The sequence below is a fragment of the Sphaeramia orbicularis genome, chromosome 20 (genome assembly GCF_902148855.1).
Source record: "Sphaeramia orbicularis chromosome 20, fSphaOr1.1, whole genome shotgun sequence".
In the NCBI taxonomy this organism is placed as follows: Eukaryota; Metazoa; Chordata; class Actinopteri; order Kurtiformes; family Apogonidae; genus Sphaeramia; species Sphaeramia orbicularis.
In genome coordinates this window covers 37,780,586-37,800,367 of record NC_043976.1, presented here as the reverse complement: position 1 = coordinate 37,800,367, position 19,782 = coordinate 37,780,586, and the positions used below count along the sequence as shown (strand labels likewise).

Here is a 19,782-nt window from a genome sequence, read left to right as displayed (position 1 = left end):
ATATATATATATATATATATATATATATATATATATATATATATATATATATATATATATATATATATATATATAAATAGGGGGTTCGGCAGAATAAGCTCAGCCTTCAACCTTTTTCTTTTCAGACTCTTTCGTCTTCCGAACATTGTACAATCGTGGAAAAAATTATTAGACCATCAAAAGTCATGAAAAACAAGAGTTATGCCATCAAGTACTAACTACTGTGTGTATCATGTGACTAAAACAGACAGAAAAGAAAACATGGAATGTCTAAAAGCACTGTTTTTGTCAGTACAATACCATAGATACTGATCTAAGAACTGAAGTGATTTTGGTTATTATCAAGAAAATCATAGAAAATGGATAGATATCAGCTCTGAAATTAAACTACTATGAGCTATTTTTGTTGTTATCATTATATTTGTCCAAACAAATGTAGCTTTAGTTGCACCAGGCATTAAAATTGACAAGAAACTGAAGAAAACAAGGGGTGGTCTAATAATTTTTTGTATCTTGCACAAATGCATAATGCTTGAAAAGTCTGAAAAAACACAATTAAACTGAATTAAACTGAACACAGCAGCCTTATTTTTAATTAACTCTTCATGGTATTATCACATATTTTTTGTTGCTTTCCCACACTAATAACTGAAGCTTACCAGGGGGGGTCTGGCAGTGACGGGTCCAAAAGGACACGGTAGATTCATCCTGTTCATCAGATGAAGCACCTGTGTAATAGGAGACGCCAGTATTAGAACAGTCGTCAGATGCCCAAAAAAAAAAAAAAAAATCCCAAAACCTGAAGCAAGTAATATAAATATACTGCTGCTCTCAAACAGGCAGCTTGAACTTGGCAACCATATGTGAAACAGATTGCGAGGCTTTTGCATTTTCATTTAAAATACAAGCTTTAAGGTGAGATTGGGGCTGAAGTGAGATACGGCGGCTGAGGCTGAGCACTGGGCCGGCGTCTCCGTGACGCGCTAGCACCACCAAGATGCCGACGCGGGAATCTACCAGTGGTGAAAACGCAGGCGAGTGCAGCTCCGAGGGAAATGTTAAACCCATAACTCATGCCTCCCACTTACGGTTTATTATTAATACTTGCTTAACGCCCAAATTGAAATTTAAAAGGCAAATGTTTGCTGTTTGATCTTTAAGAGGTTGGATGCAGTTCAAAAGCCTCTGGGACACTCATTGCAGAAATCTTATTTCCATTTTACAATATGAAAGTGAAGGTTGGAAACGCACATGTACGTCTGCGTGTGTTGTACAAATTCTCTCTTTACGCTTTGTATTAAAATAACAAGGTATCAATACAGGGACAGTGAAGGAAAAAAAGACTCCAAATGACCAGGATCTGCACATAAAGTGAGTAAAGTATAGAGTTTCCTCACCTGAACATAAAACTTTGGCACACTTATGAGGGCGTGGGAAATGTTGGTGAGGATGCCGTTAGAAGGCGGTGGGTATAAATACTTCAACGTGGGATTTGATTGGAATTTCAACCTGTCAAGAAACACAGAAAGGAAGAGAATTAACAATACAGGCTGCTTGAAAAGCTGCTTTTTTTCCCCACAACATTGACTTCATGTACTTTTATACTTTGTTGGTTGCGATTGTACCTGTTGTGTGTAGTAGAAAAGTTCGTTTTAATGTTGGTCCGGGTTCCCACTATGGCTGAAAGATATATCGTTATCGTATCGATATCGAGATATGAACATTCAAGATATTAATATCGAAAAAGCAACGACATAAACGATATAGATTTCCCCCGTGCTCGCCCTGCATGTAAAGCTCTGGAAGTCACAACAAATTTAATTTATTTGTACTTTATGTTAATGATGATGACTGGCAGTGAATTCTTATAAATAAAACTGCACTTTCCATGTTCTTTTGTGTTATGATGTTTGTATTTTTCTGAAAAATGCTTGGTTTTCACCGAACCCGTAGTCATATCATATCGATATTGAGATATCTGGCATGAATATCGAGATATGAAATTTTGTCCATATCGTTCACCCCTAGTTCCCACTCTTTCCCTGAAATTATTTTCCAGGACATTTTTAGCCGCTAGAGACAAGTTATCACATCATACGTTAATCCATTCCCCTGACCCTCCCATTCTTTGGAAGTGTTCTTTTCTACAGTTGTAACTTGTACTTATCAAGATTGTTACCTCCACCAAGGAACGGTGGAAGTTATGTTTCATCGTGGTTTGTTTGTCTGTTAGCAAGATAACTCAAAAAGTTATGGATGGATTTGGATGAAATTTTCAGGAAATGTTGATACTGGCACAAGGAAAAAATGATCTGTGCTCTCCAAGTGCTTTTCTAGTATATCTATAAAAAATGATCATGACAAATGTATCATAGAATAATGCAAACACTCCCACAGATTACAGGAGGGGTGTCAAACTCATTTTAGTTCAGGGGCCACATTCAGCTAAATTGGATCTGCAGTGGGCTGAACCAGTAAAATAATAACATAATAATATATAAATAAGGTCAACTCCAAACTTTTCTCTGCGTTTTAGAGCGAAAAAAGTAAATTTACATTATGAAAAGGTTTACATCTACAAACTGTCCTTTCAAACGATGTGAATAACATGAACAAACTGAAAAAATAAGTATAATTTTAACACTATTCTGCCTCAGTTTATCATTCACACATGTACATTATAACTTACAGATCACAGTGGGTCTACAAATGCACAAAACATTTAGTTATAGGTAGGATCTTGTTATTAAAATTGTACTTATTTCTCTTAAGACATTTCAGGTTGTTCATATTTGTTCATATACTTCACTTTTTTTTTTTGCAAAATTATGCTTTGCTTTAGTGTAATTACATGAAAATATTTACATTTACAAAGACAAAAATTTGGAGTTGTTAGTATTTATAGGTTATTATGAGAGTATTTTGTTGAATCCTGCCCACTTGAGATTGAATTGTTCTGAATGTGGAACCTGAACTAAAAGGATTGTTAATATCGTAGTGAAATTTTTGCATTTCACAAATTCATCCCAAGGGCCAGACTGGACCCTTTGGCGGGCTGGATTTGGCCCCCGGGCCGCATGTTTGACACCTGTGGATTACAGCGTAGCACTTCATAAGCATGACAAACTGGACTTACAATGTTTAACTGGACAATTCCCAACTCAACTTTCTCTTCTCTCTTACTTTCTCTCCTGCACTTAATCTCTTTATTCAACCATAACTCTAAGATTTTTTTTTCACAACTGTAAATCCACAAAAAGAATTCTCTGACAAATTTGCTTAAAGTTCAAGGCAGTGTCATCATTCGAAAGACATAGACCTGGGATTGTTGTAAATATGAGTCAAATTTAAGACTTTTTCAGACCTTTTTAAGACTACTTAGAACAGAATTTAATGCCCATTTCATGAAACGTCACCACTGTGGTGAATAAATATCTTCTTGGGAGCTCACAGGTTGTGTGGACCTTATCTTATTTTTTCTTTTTTTTTTTTCTTATTTCTTCTCTTTTTTTTTCTCTCTTTATGGGCTCAGCTGGCTGACAGGCAGCTGTCTGTACTAATAAGGCAGCAGCTGACACCAACTGTACTCCCAGTCATCATTGCCCATTTTTCTGACACCTTTGCTTGTGTATCGTCTTTTATTTGGACATTTTACCAGGGAGTATCTCGCACTACTTTTTTTTTTTTTTTTTTTTTTCCTACTTGTCTTATCCAGCGTCCTAACAGCAAAATGGTAGTCTGGTTCCTCCCCACAAATTTACTTTTCCAAGGGTAACTTCATAAAGTATACGAAGTGCCCTTTGATATTCTACCGTGTTTATTATGAGTTTTGTTGAACCACATTTCGATGCCGGACCTGACATGGGGGGTGGGGGTGGGAGGGTAGAAGAAGGAGAGAGAACAAGAGAGAAGAAGGTGGCGAAGACCCTCACAAGAAAGTATCAACAATACAAACAGCAACAACCATGGAGACAATTATAATGGTGACAATAACTACAACCAGAACTGAGTAAACTGGGCAGAAGAGAGAGAAAAAAAAACAAAAAAAAAAACAAAACAAACAAAACTACAAAAAAAACCCAAAACACAACAATGAGATACATAAGACCTATGAAATGAAGAATATAAGAAAGCATGAACAAAATATCGTATACCACGTTCGGACAAATAATATCTGTAACAAATAATACCAGTAACAAATCTTATCGTATTTTTTCATACATTTTTAGTTTAACAGCCTAAAAGAAGACTCATATTTTCTTCTTCTTCATAAGGTACATGTATATTATCCAAATTTTACTAGGATTATGTTCTACAAGTGACCTAAAGTGAACAGAAAAAGACAATAAAACAGCTGATCACACTTATTTTTATGGTTTAGCTTCAGTTAATGATATATTTTACTGACAAAAGTCACTTTTTCTTCAGTTTTCTCTGTTTTGATATAATAACCTTTGAATTTACTCTGAGTTTTCATGAATATTCAAATTAACCCTTTCACGCATAGCGGTCACTCCAGTGGACAGTTCTTCTACAGCTGTTTTCTTGTATATTCATGGGTTTTGTTGTTTTAGTTCCATATCAGCCAACACAGTGGACTCTTACGCATCATCTCAAACACTGACACTCATACCATTAATGTAACTTTGCTGGTCTTAATAAACCTGATCTGCACTAACATGTTTAAATCGATTGCTAGTTGTTATTAGACTGTAATGAACAAGTTGTTGGGGGTTTTTTTTGTTGTTTTTTTTTGAGCAAAAAGGAGGGGTTTTTTTTGTTTTTTTTTTGTTTTTTTTATGTTATCTCCATGAAGTGAATAATAATTAGTATTAGGATATGGTAAAATGTGAGAAAACATCTGATTAGCAGCATTTAAAAAAATTTTTATCACATAGTTTTCCATATCACTTTCTGATATAAGGTTTACCAAAAAAAAAAAAAAAAAAACTCAAACACCTTGGTTTTTTTTTTCATGCCTAAAAGGGAAAAAAAACACTCAGGAAAAATATCTTGACAAAGGTTCTTATAATTCATGCATGAAAGGGTTAAATATCAGAAAATACAGTGAAAAAATGCAAAATACAGAGGATAATATTAGGATAAATGACGATAAATCACTTAAGAAAAGTTAAGTAGTGAGAAAAATTAAGTTGGGAAGTGATACAAAAGTAGCTCTGGGTCTTCATGGGTTAAAATCACACAACTTGCCAAAAAGAAAAAAAAAAAAGAACTGAAAACGTGGTGCAGCGAGTGAGCTTTAGTTGGGTAGCTTATTCTTTAGATGACAGGCACTCAGCAAACACAATGTAAAACCAGGCCATTAAGGGGCACTGGGACCAGTATGCCACGTCAGCACCGGGCCTTGTCCTCGTGTAATAATAACTTTCATAAGCCAAGACTCAGCATGGCACGAGAGAACACATCGAAATGTGCTCGGGTTTAATAAGATGTGGGCACGGCATAAAGAATTTAACCTGCCACTTGGCTCGACGCCGGCCCTGCTGCGACTCAGAGCAACAGTTAAAACTATTAGTCAGAGGCCACTTAGCTGAGGAGGAGGAGGCGCTTTTATTCAGTTTAGTGTGTTTAAAGCCGGAGCTGCAACAAACATGATCTACTTAGTTAATTGTTTGCTGGAAAATATACAAAAACAGTCAAGAGTGCTTCTAAAAACTAGAAGTAGACCGATATGAGATGAGATGAGATGAGATGAGATGAGATGAGATGAGATGAGATGAGATAAGATAAGATAAGACTTTATTTGTCCCACAAGGGGAAATTCCAGGTTACAGCAGCGAAGCACAAAAAGCACACAAGAGCAGAAGTGCAAAATCCAAAAAATAAAGACAGTCAAAAAAACTATTTCTACTATTTACTGTTTTCTCAATTGTCTTTATTTTAATGGGCTTTTGTGGGGTTTTCCAAAGGCCAATGCTGATGTAGATTTTTTAAAATTTTGATCAGCCGATGGTCGATATCTACGGCCAATTTTTGAGGCTGTTTTTTTTTTTAAAGCACACTGACCGTAAAATACAATTAAAACACTCAGATAATTAAGATTTTTATGCAGCAATATAAATGAAATTATTATTATTTTACTGCTGATCAAATATTGGCTTTCAAAAAAAAAAATTTAAGGCCGATGGACGATATTGAAAAAAAAAAAATGAATATATCGGCCCGATATATCAGCTGGCTAATATATTGGCCTACCTCTACTAAAAATCCAAGGTGTCATGTTGTTGTCTGGTCCAAAAACTTAAGATCTTCCCTTTACTGCAGAGGTGTCAAACATAAGGCCCGTGGACCAAAAACAGGGTTCGTACACATATTTTCAAAAATCCAAACAATAAAGACAGTCAAAATAACTATATATACTATTTACTGTTTTCTCAATTGTCTTTATTTTAATGGGCTTCTGTGGGTTTTTCCTAAGGCCAATGCTGATGCTGATTTTTTTAACTTTTGATCAGCCGATGGTCGATATCTACGGCCAATTTTTGAGGCTGTTTTTTTTTTAAAGCACACTGACCGTAAAATACAATTAAAACACTCAGATAATTAAGATTTTTATGCAGCAATATAAATGAAATTATTATTATTTTACTACTGATCAAATATTGGCTTTCAAAAAAAAATTTAAGGCAGATGGACGATATTGAAAAAAAAATCAATATATCGGCCCGATATATCAGCTGGCTAATATATTGGCCTACCTCGACTAAAAATCCAAGGTGTCATGTTGTTGTCTGGTCCAAAAACTTAAGATCCTCCCTTTACTGCAGAGGTGTCAAACATAAGGCCCGTGGACCAAAAACAGGGTTCGTACACATTTTTCAAGGTCAAATTCAAGCACTTTTTTGGGTTATTTTCCAAATTTTTCCAGCACAGCACCTTATTGCTGGAGTAAAATATATATCTATAGGAATACAAACACTCATGATTATTTTTTTCACTTTTTATCACAATGACCTACATTGTATTATGCTGTAAACATCTAAACTTAAGTTTCATAACAGAAAAAACTTTAGAAATTAAAGGAGAAGACAAACTTTTATCCAAAAAAAAGGAAGCCATTTGATGTTGCTCAGACACACTTGCATCGAGACAAAGATAAAAATGTACCTGGAGTTGACCTGAGAACACCTGGAAATTGTATTTTTTGTCATAAAGTTGCATTTTTCTAAATGTATCACCTCTGTGTAAGTAAATTTGGTTCACCATCTAACCTGGCAGAGTTAATATGAAAAATAAATCACATCAGAGTTATAATTGCAAGCACTTTCCAGACCTTGTCATTCCTCCCCACAGCTATCAGACTATACAACAGTTCACAGTAACCCTCCCCCATACCCCATACCATACCATGTACATGTGCAACCACAATGTAAATAAAATAAATATGTAAATACCACTTAGATTTTACATTTTAAGAATGTTTATAATTCAAATTCTCTATGTTTGCTCTGGTTGTCACAGGGGGGTGGGGAGTCAGCTTTGGAAGGAATTTGACTGGAAGGTTAAAATACGATTTTTCAGAACCCCATTAAAATCTTTTCTCTCTAAAAGCGGTGTTAGCAACAAGTGTTGGAGAAACTGTGGTCTTGTCGGTGATCAGACACACATATTTTGGGAGTGCCCCATTGTGAAACACTTCTGGACTAATGTAAAAGGCATATTGGATAGTTTACTTAAAGTGAACCTTTCTATGGACCCATTATTATTTTTACTGGACACATTCCCTGATGGTCTATCCCACGACCAAAAATTCATACTACATCTTCTGATGACGGCAAGAAAAATGATAATGTTATGGCTGAAACCTGAATCACCTACAACTGGACAATGGATACAAAAAATTAAACAAGTTTGTCTAATGGAACAGTTAACAGCACAGCTACAGCTGAAGACTCCGACCTTTGAAAGAAGATGGAGACCAGTATTCAGTCTTATTGGCATGGATATTTAAGCCTGGATTGTTTTTTTTTTCTCTCTCTCCTTTTCTTCATTGTAACCAAATACTTTATATTGTAATCTTGGGCCCAATCTCAGGACAAACGTTGTTACTCTGTACATTGTTTTTTTTAATTTTATTTTGTTTTCTTCAATAAAAGTAAAAAAAATAATAATAATAATTCAAATTCTCTATTTATATAACTATTTATATGAATGCCCAATTTCTTATTTTCCTTTATATTTCATTCTCACTTGTTGTATATTGCTGCCGTCAACTGTGAAATTTCCCCGTGGTGGGGTCAATAAAGTCTTGTATTATCTTATCTTGAAAACACATCATTGAAATTCAAGCATTTCCAAGGATTTCAAGCACACATATGAACCCTGAAAAACCAGCCCCCTGAAGGGTCTAATCCAGCCTGTGGGATGAATTTGTAAAATGCAAAAATGACACTGAAGATATTAACAATCAAGAATGTTACAATCCTTTGAGTTCATCTACCAAGTTGTTCAGACCAGTAATATACCATCATAATAATCTATAAATAATAACAACTGTTTGTCTTTGTTTTAGTATAAAAAAAGAAAAGTAAAATTACATGAACATTTTTACACCTACGTCTATCCTTTCACAAAAAATGTGAAGAACCTGAACAAACATGAACAAACTGAAATGTCTTGAGAATGTCTCTTACTGGGATTATGTTATAAAAGTGACCGAAAATGAACAGAAAAAGACAATAAAACAGCTGATCACAATTATTTCTATGAAAAACATTAATCATCAACCAAAGACCCTCATTAGAGTCTGTGTTTGTCTGTTATGGGCTTTTAATTCACTCCAGCAGAATCCAGCGAAAGGACACACTGTCTGTAGATGGAAATAGAACATTCTAAGACTTATTTTTGTTGACACAATTAATTACAATCCTAGTCACAATATGAGCCCAATTTCCATGTGCAGATTTAGTCGGATTTGGGGCGATCTAATTGTAGAAATGGAAAACAATTGTGATACGTCACTTTTTGTATTTTTATTGTGCTTTTGCAAGTTTGTACATTAGTGAGTAATTGATGTATTTTCTTTAATGATTCCCATATTTAACTACAATATGACTTTTTCCATGTTTTCAGGTGAATGTCCACTATTGAAAACAATAAAAAGAAAATTTCACAGATTATTCAGTATCTCTCTTTGCTCAGTCAGTAAATTCCAAACTGAATCACTGAATATACTGAGGTTGTGTTTATTATATGATTAAATTAACCTAAATACTCCTAAATCAACTCCTTTAACCCTTTTAAAACTGTCATTATAACTGGTCGCATATGTGTCTTCATGTTTTCTTTGCAATAAGTGTCAGAAAATGCTGTTTTTGCCAATTCTTTTGCAGCTTTGTTTTCAGGTAGAACTCACCTGAAATTTCTAGTAATTGTTAAAAATAAAAAATTGTGGTACTGTTTATCTTTCAAATGTTCATCGTGGTCGGTTTCAGATGCTGCAGCTCTTTCATAATTCATAGTTTGAGTTCTTGTTTGTTCAGTATTAATTGTCAGCCTTGTAAATTAGGGATGTCCTGATCCAATCTACAGATCGGTATTGGCTGCCGATCTGGTATTTTTTAGAAGATCGGATGAGATCGAATTTAGTCACGAGATCGGGCCGATCCGGACCCAGTTCTGGGGCGGGGGTAAAAACATGTCCTGCTCCCTCAAATTAAAGTTTCTGAAGGTACGGGAAAGGAGAATTAGTTGCACAACAGCAAGAGGCTTTGAGGAATTAGTAAAACATCTATAGGTTTCACTCTCACTTTAAGGTCTGGTAGTGATGCCTGAGTCAGGTTTTTTTCAACCTACGAGGCTTTTGTGGAATTATTTAGCCCAACCCAACCCACCCTGCAAATAATAAACTGACATTCTTTTGACCTGCCCCAACCCGACCTGCAAGTAACCCACTGATGTGCGCATCACTAATGGCGCAGAACACACCCCCATATAACACCTGGACGGACCTGTTCATAGACTGGCTACAGGAGTGGCAAACATACGGCCTGTGGGCCATAACCAGCCCGCCAAAGGTTGTAATTTGTCCCACAGTAGGAATTTGGAAAGTGCAAAAATTATACTAAAGTTATTATGAGTCAAAGGTGTCATACTTGTTTTAGTTCAGGTTCCACATTCAGCCCAATTGTGATCTACAGTAAAATAATAGCGTAATAACCTATAAATAATGACTTCAAATTTAAATTAAAATTTTATTGTAAAAAGTCAATATCGGATCAGTATCAGATCAGTATTGGCAAAACTAATCCAAAAAAATCGGATTGGAAGCAAAAAAAAAAAAAAAAAAACAGATCAGGACATCACTATTGTAAATCCAAGCTGGACTGACTGTACATATCCTGACCAAGGAAAATAAAATTCTCTCTTTGTGCAGTAATCTACACCTGGCTTTTCTGCCTCCATCCATAATAATATACATTATATAAACTGAATGTCACCTAAAATAAGCTTTTATTTGCAATATAGTACAGCAAACTATTACATGATCAAAAACAAATTAATTTTAACAAAAAAAAAAAAAGTCTCTGTTCTAAATGTCTGGGGTCGCCAGAAATGTGTGATGTTAAAATGGGGTCACGAGCCAAAAAAGGTTGGGAACCACCGGGTTAATGACACTAAAGCTCGTTCAGTGAGGATAACACAGCCCCACACTGCAGTGTATCAGGAGATGGTTCACTGGCATATCCACATTTCAGGCCAATATTCTGCTGTACTTCTAACAAACTGACATGAGAGTATGATGCTCTTCAGTATAAGTGAAGGGAGAGTGGGTTGCAATAGGAGAGGCTGTCAGTATGAGAATGAGACGTATCAAAGACCACCTGTTCCCGCCAACAGGCCGGACAGACAGCCTGTCAGACGCTCCCTGGCAGCCCAGACGTCTAATTGGACACAGGGCTGCTGACATCTCCTGACCACAGCTCTCTGAACGCCATCCAGGTTAAGTCTGTCAGTTAGCCTGGAGGCAGCCGCTCCACACTCCGGGCCCGCCGAGACTGCCATCGGGGCATTCATTTCCCCAGCAGGTAATAGCAACAAACATGCAACAAATACTGCTCACAGCACATCAACGCACGCTAAAGTGGGTTTTGTTGAATACTTACCCTAGGCTAGGTGCAATGCCACTTTCTATGAGAGGAACACTTGGCTGTTTGGTCTCTTGTTTTTTCTGCTCCCGTTTCTCATTTTTGTCACTGAAAAAAACAAACAAACAAACAAAAAAGAAACAATCAAACAGCAGCTTTTATCCTGGATAAAAGACCCATAGCTTATTATTTCATGGTTGCAATTTTGAGCAAATAAAAGCTTCCGGTTTCCCTACGGAAATGTTTTATGTACAGACGCAGTTCAGGCTCCGTTTGTTTGTATCCTCTGTATCTGTCGGGAATAAAATTCTACTGAAGTGCAAAACTAACTGGTGAGACTGATGCAGATAAAAAGCGTCTGTTATTCAGATGTATCAAGCAACTTACCTGTCTGATACTGGTGGGTCCTTTAATACTGTGACATGATCTTGCCCTTTTGCAAACTCTGCTACAAGTGTATGATCAAGGATCTCAAACTGATGGAGTCTTGTCAGAGCCTAAAAGAGATGTGAGAGGGGGTGAACATCACACTGCACCCAACATAAAAGTGTACAATAAGTGAACAAATGTTACTGGTCTAAACATCACTTTCTAAAGGGATTCACCTTTGACGCTGATTTCTCAGCCCTAAAGGTTGCAAAGGCTGCGTGTTTCTGCGGAGATGGAAGACAGAGTTCAGACATAAATGACGTACAAAAGGCGAAGTATGACAAGCAGGGTTCATACACATTTTTCAAGGTCAAATTCAAGCACTTTTAACTCTTTAAGTGCCAGACAGTTAAGGGGCTAATAAGCCTTAAAAGTGCCACAGAATTTGGACGTTTTTCAGTATTTCGCGTCGTTTTTATAATATTTGAAGAATCCTGCAGGAAACCGCTCGGTAACATCCGACCGATTCATTATTGATCGTAATTTGCATAATTTATAATAATAATAATAACTAGAAGCACTCGGAGAGCGCAGACCTCCGCCAAGGCTGATCAGTGGCCCCCCCTGTGGGCCCCCCCCCACGCCAAGGAGGTTATGTTTTTGCCAGGGTTTGTTTGTTTGTTTGTTTGTCTGTCTGTCTGTCTGTTTGTCTGTCCGTTAGTGTGCAACATAACTCAAAAAGTTATGGACAGATTTGGATGAAATTTTCAGGGTTTGTTGAAAATGGGATAAGGAAGAAATGATTAAATTTCGGTGGTGATCGGGGGTGGGGGGGCCCACGGGGGGGCCCATTTCCAACAAACCCTGAAAATTTCATCAAAATCTGTCCATAACTTATGTTGCACACTAACGGACAGACAAACAGACAGACAGACAGACAAACAAACAAACAAACCCTGGCAAAAACATAACCTCCTTGGCGGAGGTAATAATAATAATAATAATAATAATAATTTTTATTTATATAGCACTTTTCATACATTAAAAACTGTAGCACAAAGTGCTTTACATATCAGTTTAAAAATCAGTACCGCCCCCCACCCACACCCACCCACACCCACCCACTCACCCGCACACACACACACACACACATGCAAACCCACAAGCTCACACATACTTAAGAAGACTGACTGAGCACGGGTAGACCAGAACAAAAATGTACAAGTAAAAGTAAAACATCAATTTAGGAGGCGCTGTCTCAGGGAGCCATCCGCACCAGGAGGCAGCCGCCGACCCCGGCGACCAGGCACCAGCAACACAGCCCCGCATCCCAACTAGTGGGAGAGGGCCAACTGGGACCCCCACCCACCAGAAAGGAGCGGACCCCAGTGAGAGAAGGCGCCACAGCCCCTGGAGTCCACAGCCGCCCCCCGGCATGGAGGGCTCCCTCTGATGAAACACCGGAGAATAAGAAACATTAAAAAGATATAACAATATTATTCGGTCGCGTGACCTCAAATTCCCGTCTGCTTGGTCTCAAAAGGGGGACACGGAAAGAACGTCATCGAAATGTGAGAAAGAAATGGGGGTGGATGGTTTGTTTGTACACAAATATGGCGTGTTCTCCAAAGCCGATCTGATCGGCCCGTGGCACTTTACAGGTTGTTTTCGTAAAGCCGATTTAATCGGCCCATGGCACTGAAAGTGTTAAGGGTCATTTCCAAATTTTTCCAGCACAGCTCCTTATCACTGGGGTCAAATCAGGGATGTAAACAATTAATCGACTATCAATTAATTGTTGATAAGAATTTGCTCGATTAAATGATTAATTGTCAGTTAATAGGCTTAATGCACAGCCCCACTACTTCCTGAACTTCAGGTGGCATCTTGATTTCCCGTTTTTCATTATTGGACACACTAATTAATCCAGGTGTGCCTGCTACTTCTTATTGTGACAACTGATTAATTAGGCACACCTGGATTAATCAGTGTGTCCAACAATGAAAAACAGGAAATATAGGACCCACCTGAAGTTCAGGAAGTAGTGTAGGTGTGCATAAAGCCCATTGCCCTTCTCCACAGCCAGATTTGTGGTGTCGACAGTAGGGGGCGCCACTGCCTAAACCTGGCTTCATTGCTGAAGTTGATGCCATCCCAAGCCCGGTTGGGATGGCATCTCCGCTGAAATCTGGCTCCATCATGTCAGTGATGCAAAGACAGAAATGCCCATTTCGTCTAAACTGCCCCTCTTCAGATCCATTTATTTTATGTAATTTCTGTGCCGAACTTATTTAGCTCTACTCCATAAATGTCATTGCCTGTACTGTATCCAATGGTACAATAAATCAGTCATTAAGGAATATGATATGCTTTTTTCATGAAGTATATAAACAAAATTTAGCTTTTATTCTTATAGACCTGATTGAAAAGAGAAATTCAGGTTCTAAGGAAAATTGCCGCTTATCAATCGTTAATTGATCGATAAGGTCAACCAACTAATGATTAATGGATTAATCGATAATTTCCATCCCTAGGTCAAATAATATCTACAGGAATACATACACTTATGATAGGGCTGCATGATTAATCAATTTTAAATCAAAATTGGATTATTTAATTAGGTCAATGTTTAAAAAAGGGTAATCGACAAATCGAATGTCATCTCTCGTGTCTCCTCTGTCCTACCATAGGCTCCTCCTCCAGGCTACCGTACGCTCCTTCTCCTAAATGTAAAAGCGGTCTCCACAATCTTTGGTCTCCACACACCAGTACAAAAATGTTGTTTGCTAAGGAGTGGGAGAAGTTTGTGGCTAAAAATAGCAAAAGCAAGTCAGTTGTGTGCAATTGGTGCGTCTTCGAAGTTTCAAATGAAGATCAAACCATTCCTCGCTGCAAACTCAGCCCGAAGGTGGAATCAGTCAAAGACCGCAGCACAACCAACTTATTTCAGCGCCTCAAACACCATCACATGCCAGAGTGGGAGCAGTGCATTACATTGTGGGCTGCAGATGAAAACAATGTGCCGACTTCTGTTGTCTTTTGAAGTTCTACCCAAAAATCTAAATTTAAAATCGAGTTTTTAGAGGAGAGAAATTCGGATTTTATTTTTGACCCTAAGTCATTATTAGTATTTTTTTCACTAATCACAATGATGTACATTGTATTACGCTATAAACACTTAAAATTATGTTCCATAATAGCAAAAATTTTAGAAATTACAGGAGAACACAAAGTTTTATCCAAAAAATAGGGAAGCCACTCGGTGTTCTTCAAACACACTCGCACTGAGACAAAGATTAAAATAAAAATGTAGCTGAAGTCGACCTGAGAACACCCACTAATTTTCTTTTTTGACATAAAGTTTTATTTTTCAGAATGTATCACCTCTCTGTAAATAGCTTGGCTATAATTTCAAGCCCTTTCAAGCCCTTAAACTAAAATTCAAGCACTTTCCAGACATTGAAATTCAAGCATTTTTAAGGATGTCAAGCACCGTATAAACCCTGGATGAGGTGTCAGTGAGTCCAACCTACCAGACGACCTGTGCATGGGAGGACGCGGACTGATTCAGCTCCAAAATACCTCAGAAGGTCCTCCTTCTCATCACGGTTGAGCTCAGCAGGTAGGTGACGGATCAGCAGTGTCTTACTGCCATTTGTTTTCGCCTCCTCCTCATTCTTATCCATTTTACTGTAGGAAGGCAGATGAAGATACAGACAACTTCATGACACAGACATGATTAATAAGAAGCACATATCCATACATATTACTTAATGTACATTCATTTTAAATTAACACTGCCCGACTGAAGAACCTGAACTGTAGTACACCATTAAAACATTTTGCTCTCCAAGTACAGTTTCACTCATAGTTCCATCTGTTTCCAAAAGAAAAACGAGAGGCCTTTCACTATCAAATTCATCTCCTGTTCAACCAGCACCCACTTTGGATGTGTGACAGGAATGCATCAACATACTGGCCAGACATCGGCGTATAAGATGTGTTTTCACTGATGGCAGCAGCAAATATTGATCTGAATCTGTGTTCATTCAAAGATAATGTGATGAAGAGCTGAAAGTCTTTCAAATAGTGACAAGTTAAATATTTGGATAACGATGAACGATTATAATAATAATAATGGTGGGTTCTCTCTGGATACTCTGGCTTCCTCCCACCATCCAAACACATGCACTAATAGGCTGAATGGTTCATTTAATTGCCTGTAGGTGTGAATGCGAGAGTGATTGGTTGTTCCTCTCTATATGTCAGTCCTGCGATGAACCCCACCTTCACCTGAAATATAGTTGGATAGGCTCCAGCACCCCCACAGCCCTCTCAAGGATAAAGCGGTTCACAAGATGAATGAATGAATGAATACTAATGGTTTCTTTGTTAAGAGGAAGATAAAAACCAACAAAAACAAAATGCTGAAACAATAACACTGGTATCAACCTTAAATGTTGGCATCTAAAGTTTGCTATCGGTGCATCCCTCACATGTGAGGCTCAGAGATTTATATTAAATTAAATATTAACAATATTGCATATAGCAGAAAACCAGATTTAAATCACAAGTGTTGCAGTGTTTCTCATTACAGCAAACTGTATTATACTATTGAAATGACGTAGAGACACCACAGCAGCCAACAAATTATATGATTCAGCTATAAGGAAACTTTACTGTTTGGTACAAACACCAGTGATCACATCACATTATCACTGTTTTTCAAGGATTACCATCGTCACTAAAATCCTGACCTTTCTGTTGTTTTCGCGGACTAAGGTTCTGTCTGGGTTTCATTACTTTCCTTAAATTAGTGGAAGACAAAGCTGAACAGGTGGGACAAGAATGAATGAATAACTGTATTGTTTCGCCATCATTATTACCTTCCACAGGCGTTACACAAGATCCAAAACTACTTAAGTCCACAGGGGAGCGACTGCAGCCAATAACTGACTTTGGATGCCCTCCACCATTAAATTGGTTTAGGTTGAGCCTAAAATAGTTCGATGCTGCACTTAAGTTTTTTAATGGTTTGGAAACTTCTGGATTCAAACCACCGCCTCAAAGTCTGTAAAATAATTGCAATCAATGTCTTGGTGAACCATTCACTCATAACTTAACATCCAAACTGAACACTATGCTCTCAGAACCCAGGATTTCTTATGATTCATTGAGGATCCACAACTAGACAACTTTATAGCCTTTACTTGTCAAGTTCCTCTCCACTGGAACCACCTCGAAGTTTGATTTTAGGAGGCACAAACCCTCTCTTCTTATTAAAAAAATATTATATAAGCCTCTCTTGCACTTTTACCTTGGTCTCACTGGCAATCGAGCCTTTATGTGTAAGTAACATATGGATTTATGCTATTTCTTTTCCTTTTTACTATGTATGTTTTTTATCCTATTGACCTAGTTTTTGTGTCCTTAACCCTATTATGCACGAATTATGAGAACCTTAACCAAAATGTTTTCCTGAGTGTTTTTATTCCTCTTTAGGCATGAAAAAAACAAGGCGATTGAAAATTTTCTTCTGAAAAATAAATAAATTAAAGAATTAAAAATAATAATAATAATAATAATAATAATAATAATAATAATAATAATAATAATGAAAAAAAATTCTTATGAACTTATTTTTCATGAAGTTGCAAAAATGTCCACTCAGCTGGACACCACACGTTTAATTTTTGACGCACAGAAACATGAATTTACTGATAAATTGTGTGAAAACTATGGGGAGGGCTTGTGATTCTGGGGGTTTATGCTCAGGAGAGATCTACATAATGTTCCCAATTCATGTCAGAAAAGATATGTAGTGTCTTAAAACTTTAATAAAATATGTGTAAAACAAAACAAACAAACAAAAAAACAACAAAAAGAACAACAAAATCCATGAATATACAAGAGAACAGCTGTAGAATAGCTGTCCACTGTAGTGACCAGTATGCATGAAAGGGATAATTTTTGAAGCAAAGAAACATGTATTTACTGATACTCTGTGTGAAAACTATGAAATAATTTCTTAAATGTTGTTAATCTGATGTTTTGTCACATTTTAACATACTCACTTTATGGAGATTATATGCAAAAAAAAAAAAAAAATTATTATGTTAACCCTTTCATGCACGAATTATGAGAACCTTAATCAAAATTTTTTCCTGAGTGTTTTTATTCTTCTTCAGGCATGAAAAAAAAACAATGCGATTGAAAATGTTCTTCTGAAAAATAAATTTTAAAAAATAAAATAATTTTAAAAATTTAAAAAATACATTGAAAAAAAATAATAATGAAGAAAAACAAATTCTTATCAACCTATATTTCATGAAGTTGCAAAAATGTCCACTCAGTGGGACATCACACGTTTAATTATAATATACAAGAGAACAGCTGTAGAATAGCTGTCTACTGTAGTGACCAGTATGCATGAAAGGGATAATTTTTGAAGCAAAGAAACATGTATTTACTGCTACACTGTGCGAAAACGATGAAATAATTTCTTAAATGTTGTTAATCTGATGTTTTGTCACATTTTAACATACTCACTTTATGGAGATTATATGCAAAAAAAAATTATGTTAATGACAGTCTAACAACAATAACAACCGCCTGATTTACACTCAAACATGTTAGTGCAGATCAGGTTTATCTAGAACAGCAAAGTTACAGTAATGGGATGAATTGCAGTGTATGAGTTGATGCATAAGCTTCCACTATGTTGGCTGATATGGAACTAAAACAACTAAATCCTTGAAAATACGATAACTGTTCACTGTAGTGACCACTATGCATGAAAGGGTTAATAAACCAAGAGTGAATAGAATTTCTGTCATATGGGTTGTACTTTCATCTCCAACTTCATGCAGGCATCTCCATCTTTGAAAACTAATGTTAACCCCAACAAGCAGAGTGTTTGTTTTTTCTCTGTGCTGTTCTTTTCTCTCTCCTCTCTAGAGAGTTAAGTTTTCTGAGGTTTCCAATTAAGGAGAATTTTTCCATCTGGGTGTTGTTCAGAGTTTGGTAATGAATCACTCCTATGTTGTATCTATATTGTACTTTAGCGACATATAAATAAAGTTTAACCAAGTCGAAATGAACCAAGCCTGACGGAGAGGTTTTGTTACTTTTTTTCCACATGCAAAACTAAGGAAACCCACAATTTATTGAAATAAAAATGCTGTAAAACACTCAAACGAAGAGCAAACTTTAGCTAATTGCTAACCTCTACTGCTCTACAAATACAAAAAAAATGTTCAACTTTCGCCTTTTACGTCACCTCAACATAAATATCTCTACATTCCCCGGTAAATATCTTAAGCGCTGCATGTAATATATATCACAAATTACTGAATAATTCCACCTAAAAACTCATAAAATGTAGCTGTCAGTGTTAGCTTACCTGTCTGCAGTAGCGGCTACAAAACAAACCCACTTCCGGTTTCCTCACGTGTAAGTTTAAACAGGAGAAGGGCGACACCACCATCTGTCGGACAGGAGGGGGTACTGCAACCACACCATAGTGAAAACAGTTTCTATTTTATTGTCCCAAAGTGGATTCATTAATAAGTTTGAAATACAGTGTACATATAACTTGACAGTGGTAGTTCTTAATTAGTTTATTATTAATTTGTGCTAAAGATGAATACAGGAAAAATAATGGATGTTTACTGTCCTCCAGTGGATACGATGGAAAGCTTCGACATATTATTTATATTAACCCTTTCATGCACAGTGGTCGCTCTAATGCACAGTTCTTCTCCAGCTGTTCTCTCTTAGTTGTTTTGGGTTTTTTTTTTTTTTTTTTTGTGCATATTATCTCCATGCAGGTATGTTAAAATGTGAGAAAACATCAAATTAGCAGCATTAAAAATGTTTGTATTTCATAGTTTTCACACAGTATATCAGTAAATACAAGTTTCTTTGGTTCTTTGGTCCAGCTGAGTGGACATTTTTGTAACTCCGTAAAAAATAGGCTAAAAAAAATTAATAGAATTGTTATTTTATGCCTAAAGAGGGATAAAAACACTCAGAAAAAAAAAATCTTGATTAAGGTTCTCATAATTCATGCATGAAAGGGTTAAAACAATGAAATAAAATCTGACATGTCACATTTTAATCTCACATTTTAACATATTCTAATGCTAATTATTATTCTTTTCATGGAGATAATATGCAAAAAAAAAAAAAAAAAAAAAAAATTAAAAAATAAAAAATATTTCCCTAACCAATAACAGTTGATTTACACTGAAACATGTTACTGCAGATCAGGTTTATCAAGAACAGCACAGTTACAGTACAGTGC

At 36.5% G+C, this 19,782-nt stretch overlaps 1 protein-coding gene across 2 annotated transcripts in view; it reads right to left on the bottom strand.

Annotated features, from left to right (window-relative positions):
• rnpc3 (RNA-binding region (RNP1, RRM) containing 3) overlaps positions 1–18,912 on the bottom strand; it is a 53,842-nt gene extending 34,930 nt beyond the window's left edge. The window contains exons 1-7 of one of the 2 annotated variants that reach the window (XM_030123000.1): positions 18,880–18,912; positions 15,011–15,167; positions 11,714–11,761; positions 11,496–11,605; positions 11,127–11,216; positions 1,398–1,509; positions 660–728 (exon numbers count right to left, since the gene is read on the bottom strand). In XM_030123000.1, coding sequence (XP_029978860.1) covers positions 660–728; positions 1,398–1,509; positions 11,127–11,216; positions 11,496–11,605; positions 11,714–11,761; positions 15,011–15,163 — 582 coding nt within the window. In that variant the 5' untranslated portion in view covers positions 15,164–15,167; positions 18,880–18,912. Of the gene's footprint in view, positions 1–659; positions 729–1,397; positions 1,510–11,126; positions 11,217–11,495; positions 11,606–11,713; positions 11,762–15,010; positions 15,168–18,879 lie in introns of those variants that run through there. The other variant, XM_030123001.1, reaches the window with a different exon arrangement.
• Between the last annotated feature and the right edge of the window lie 870 nt (positions 18,913–19,782).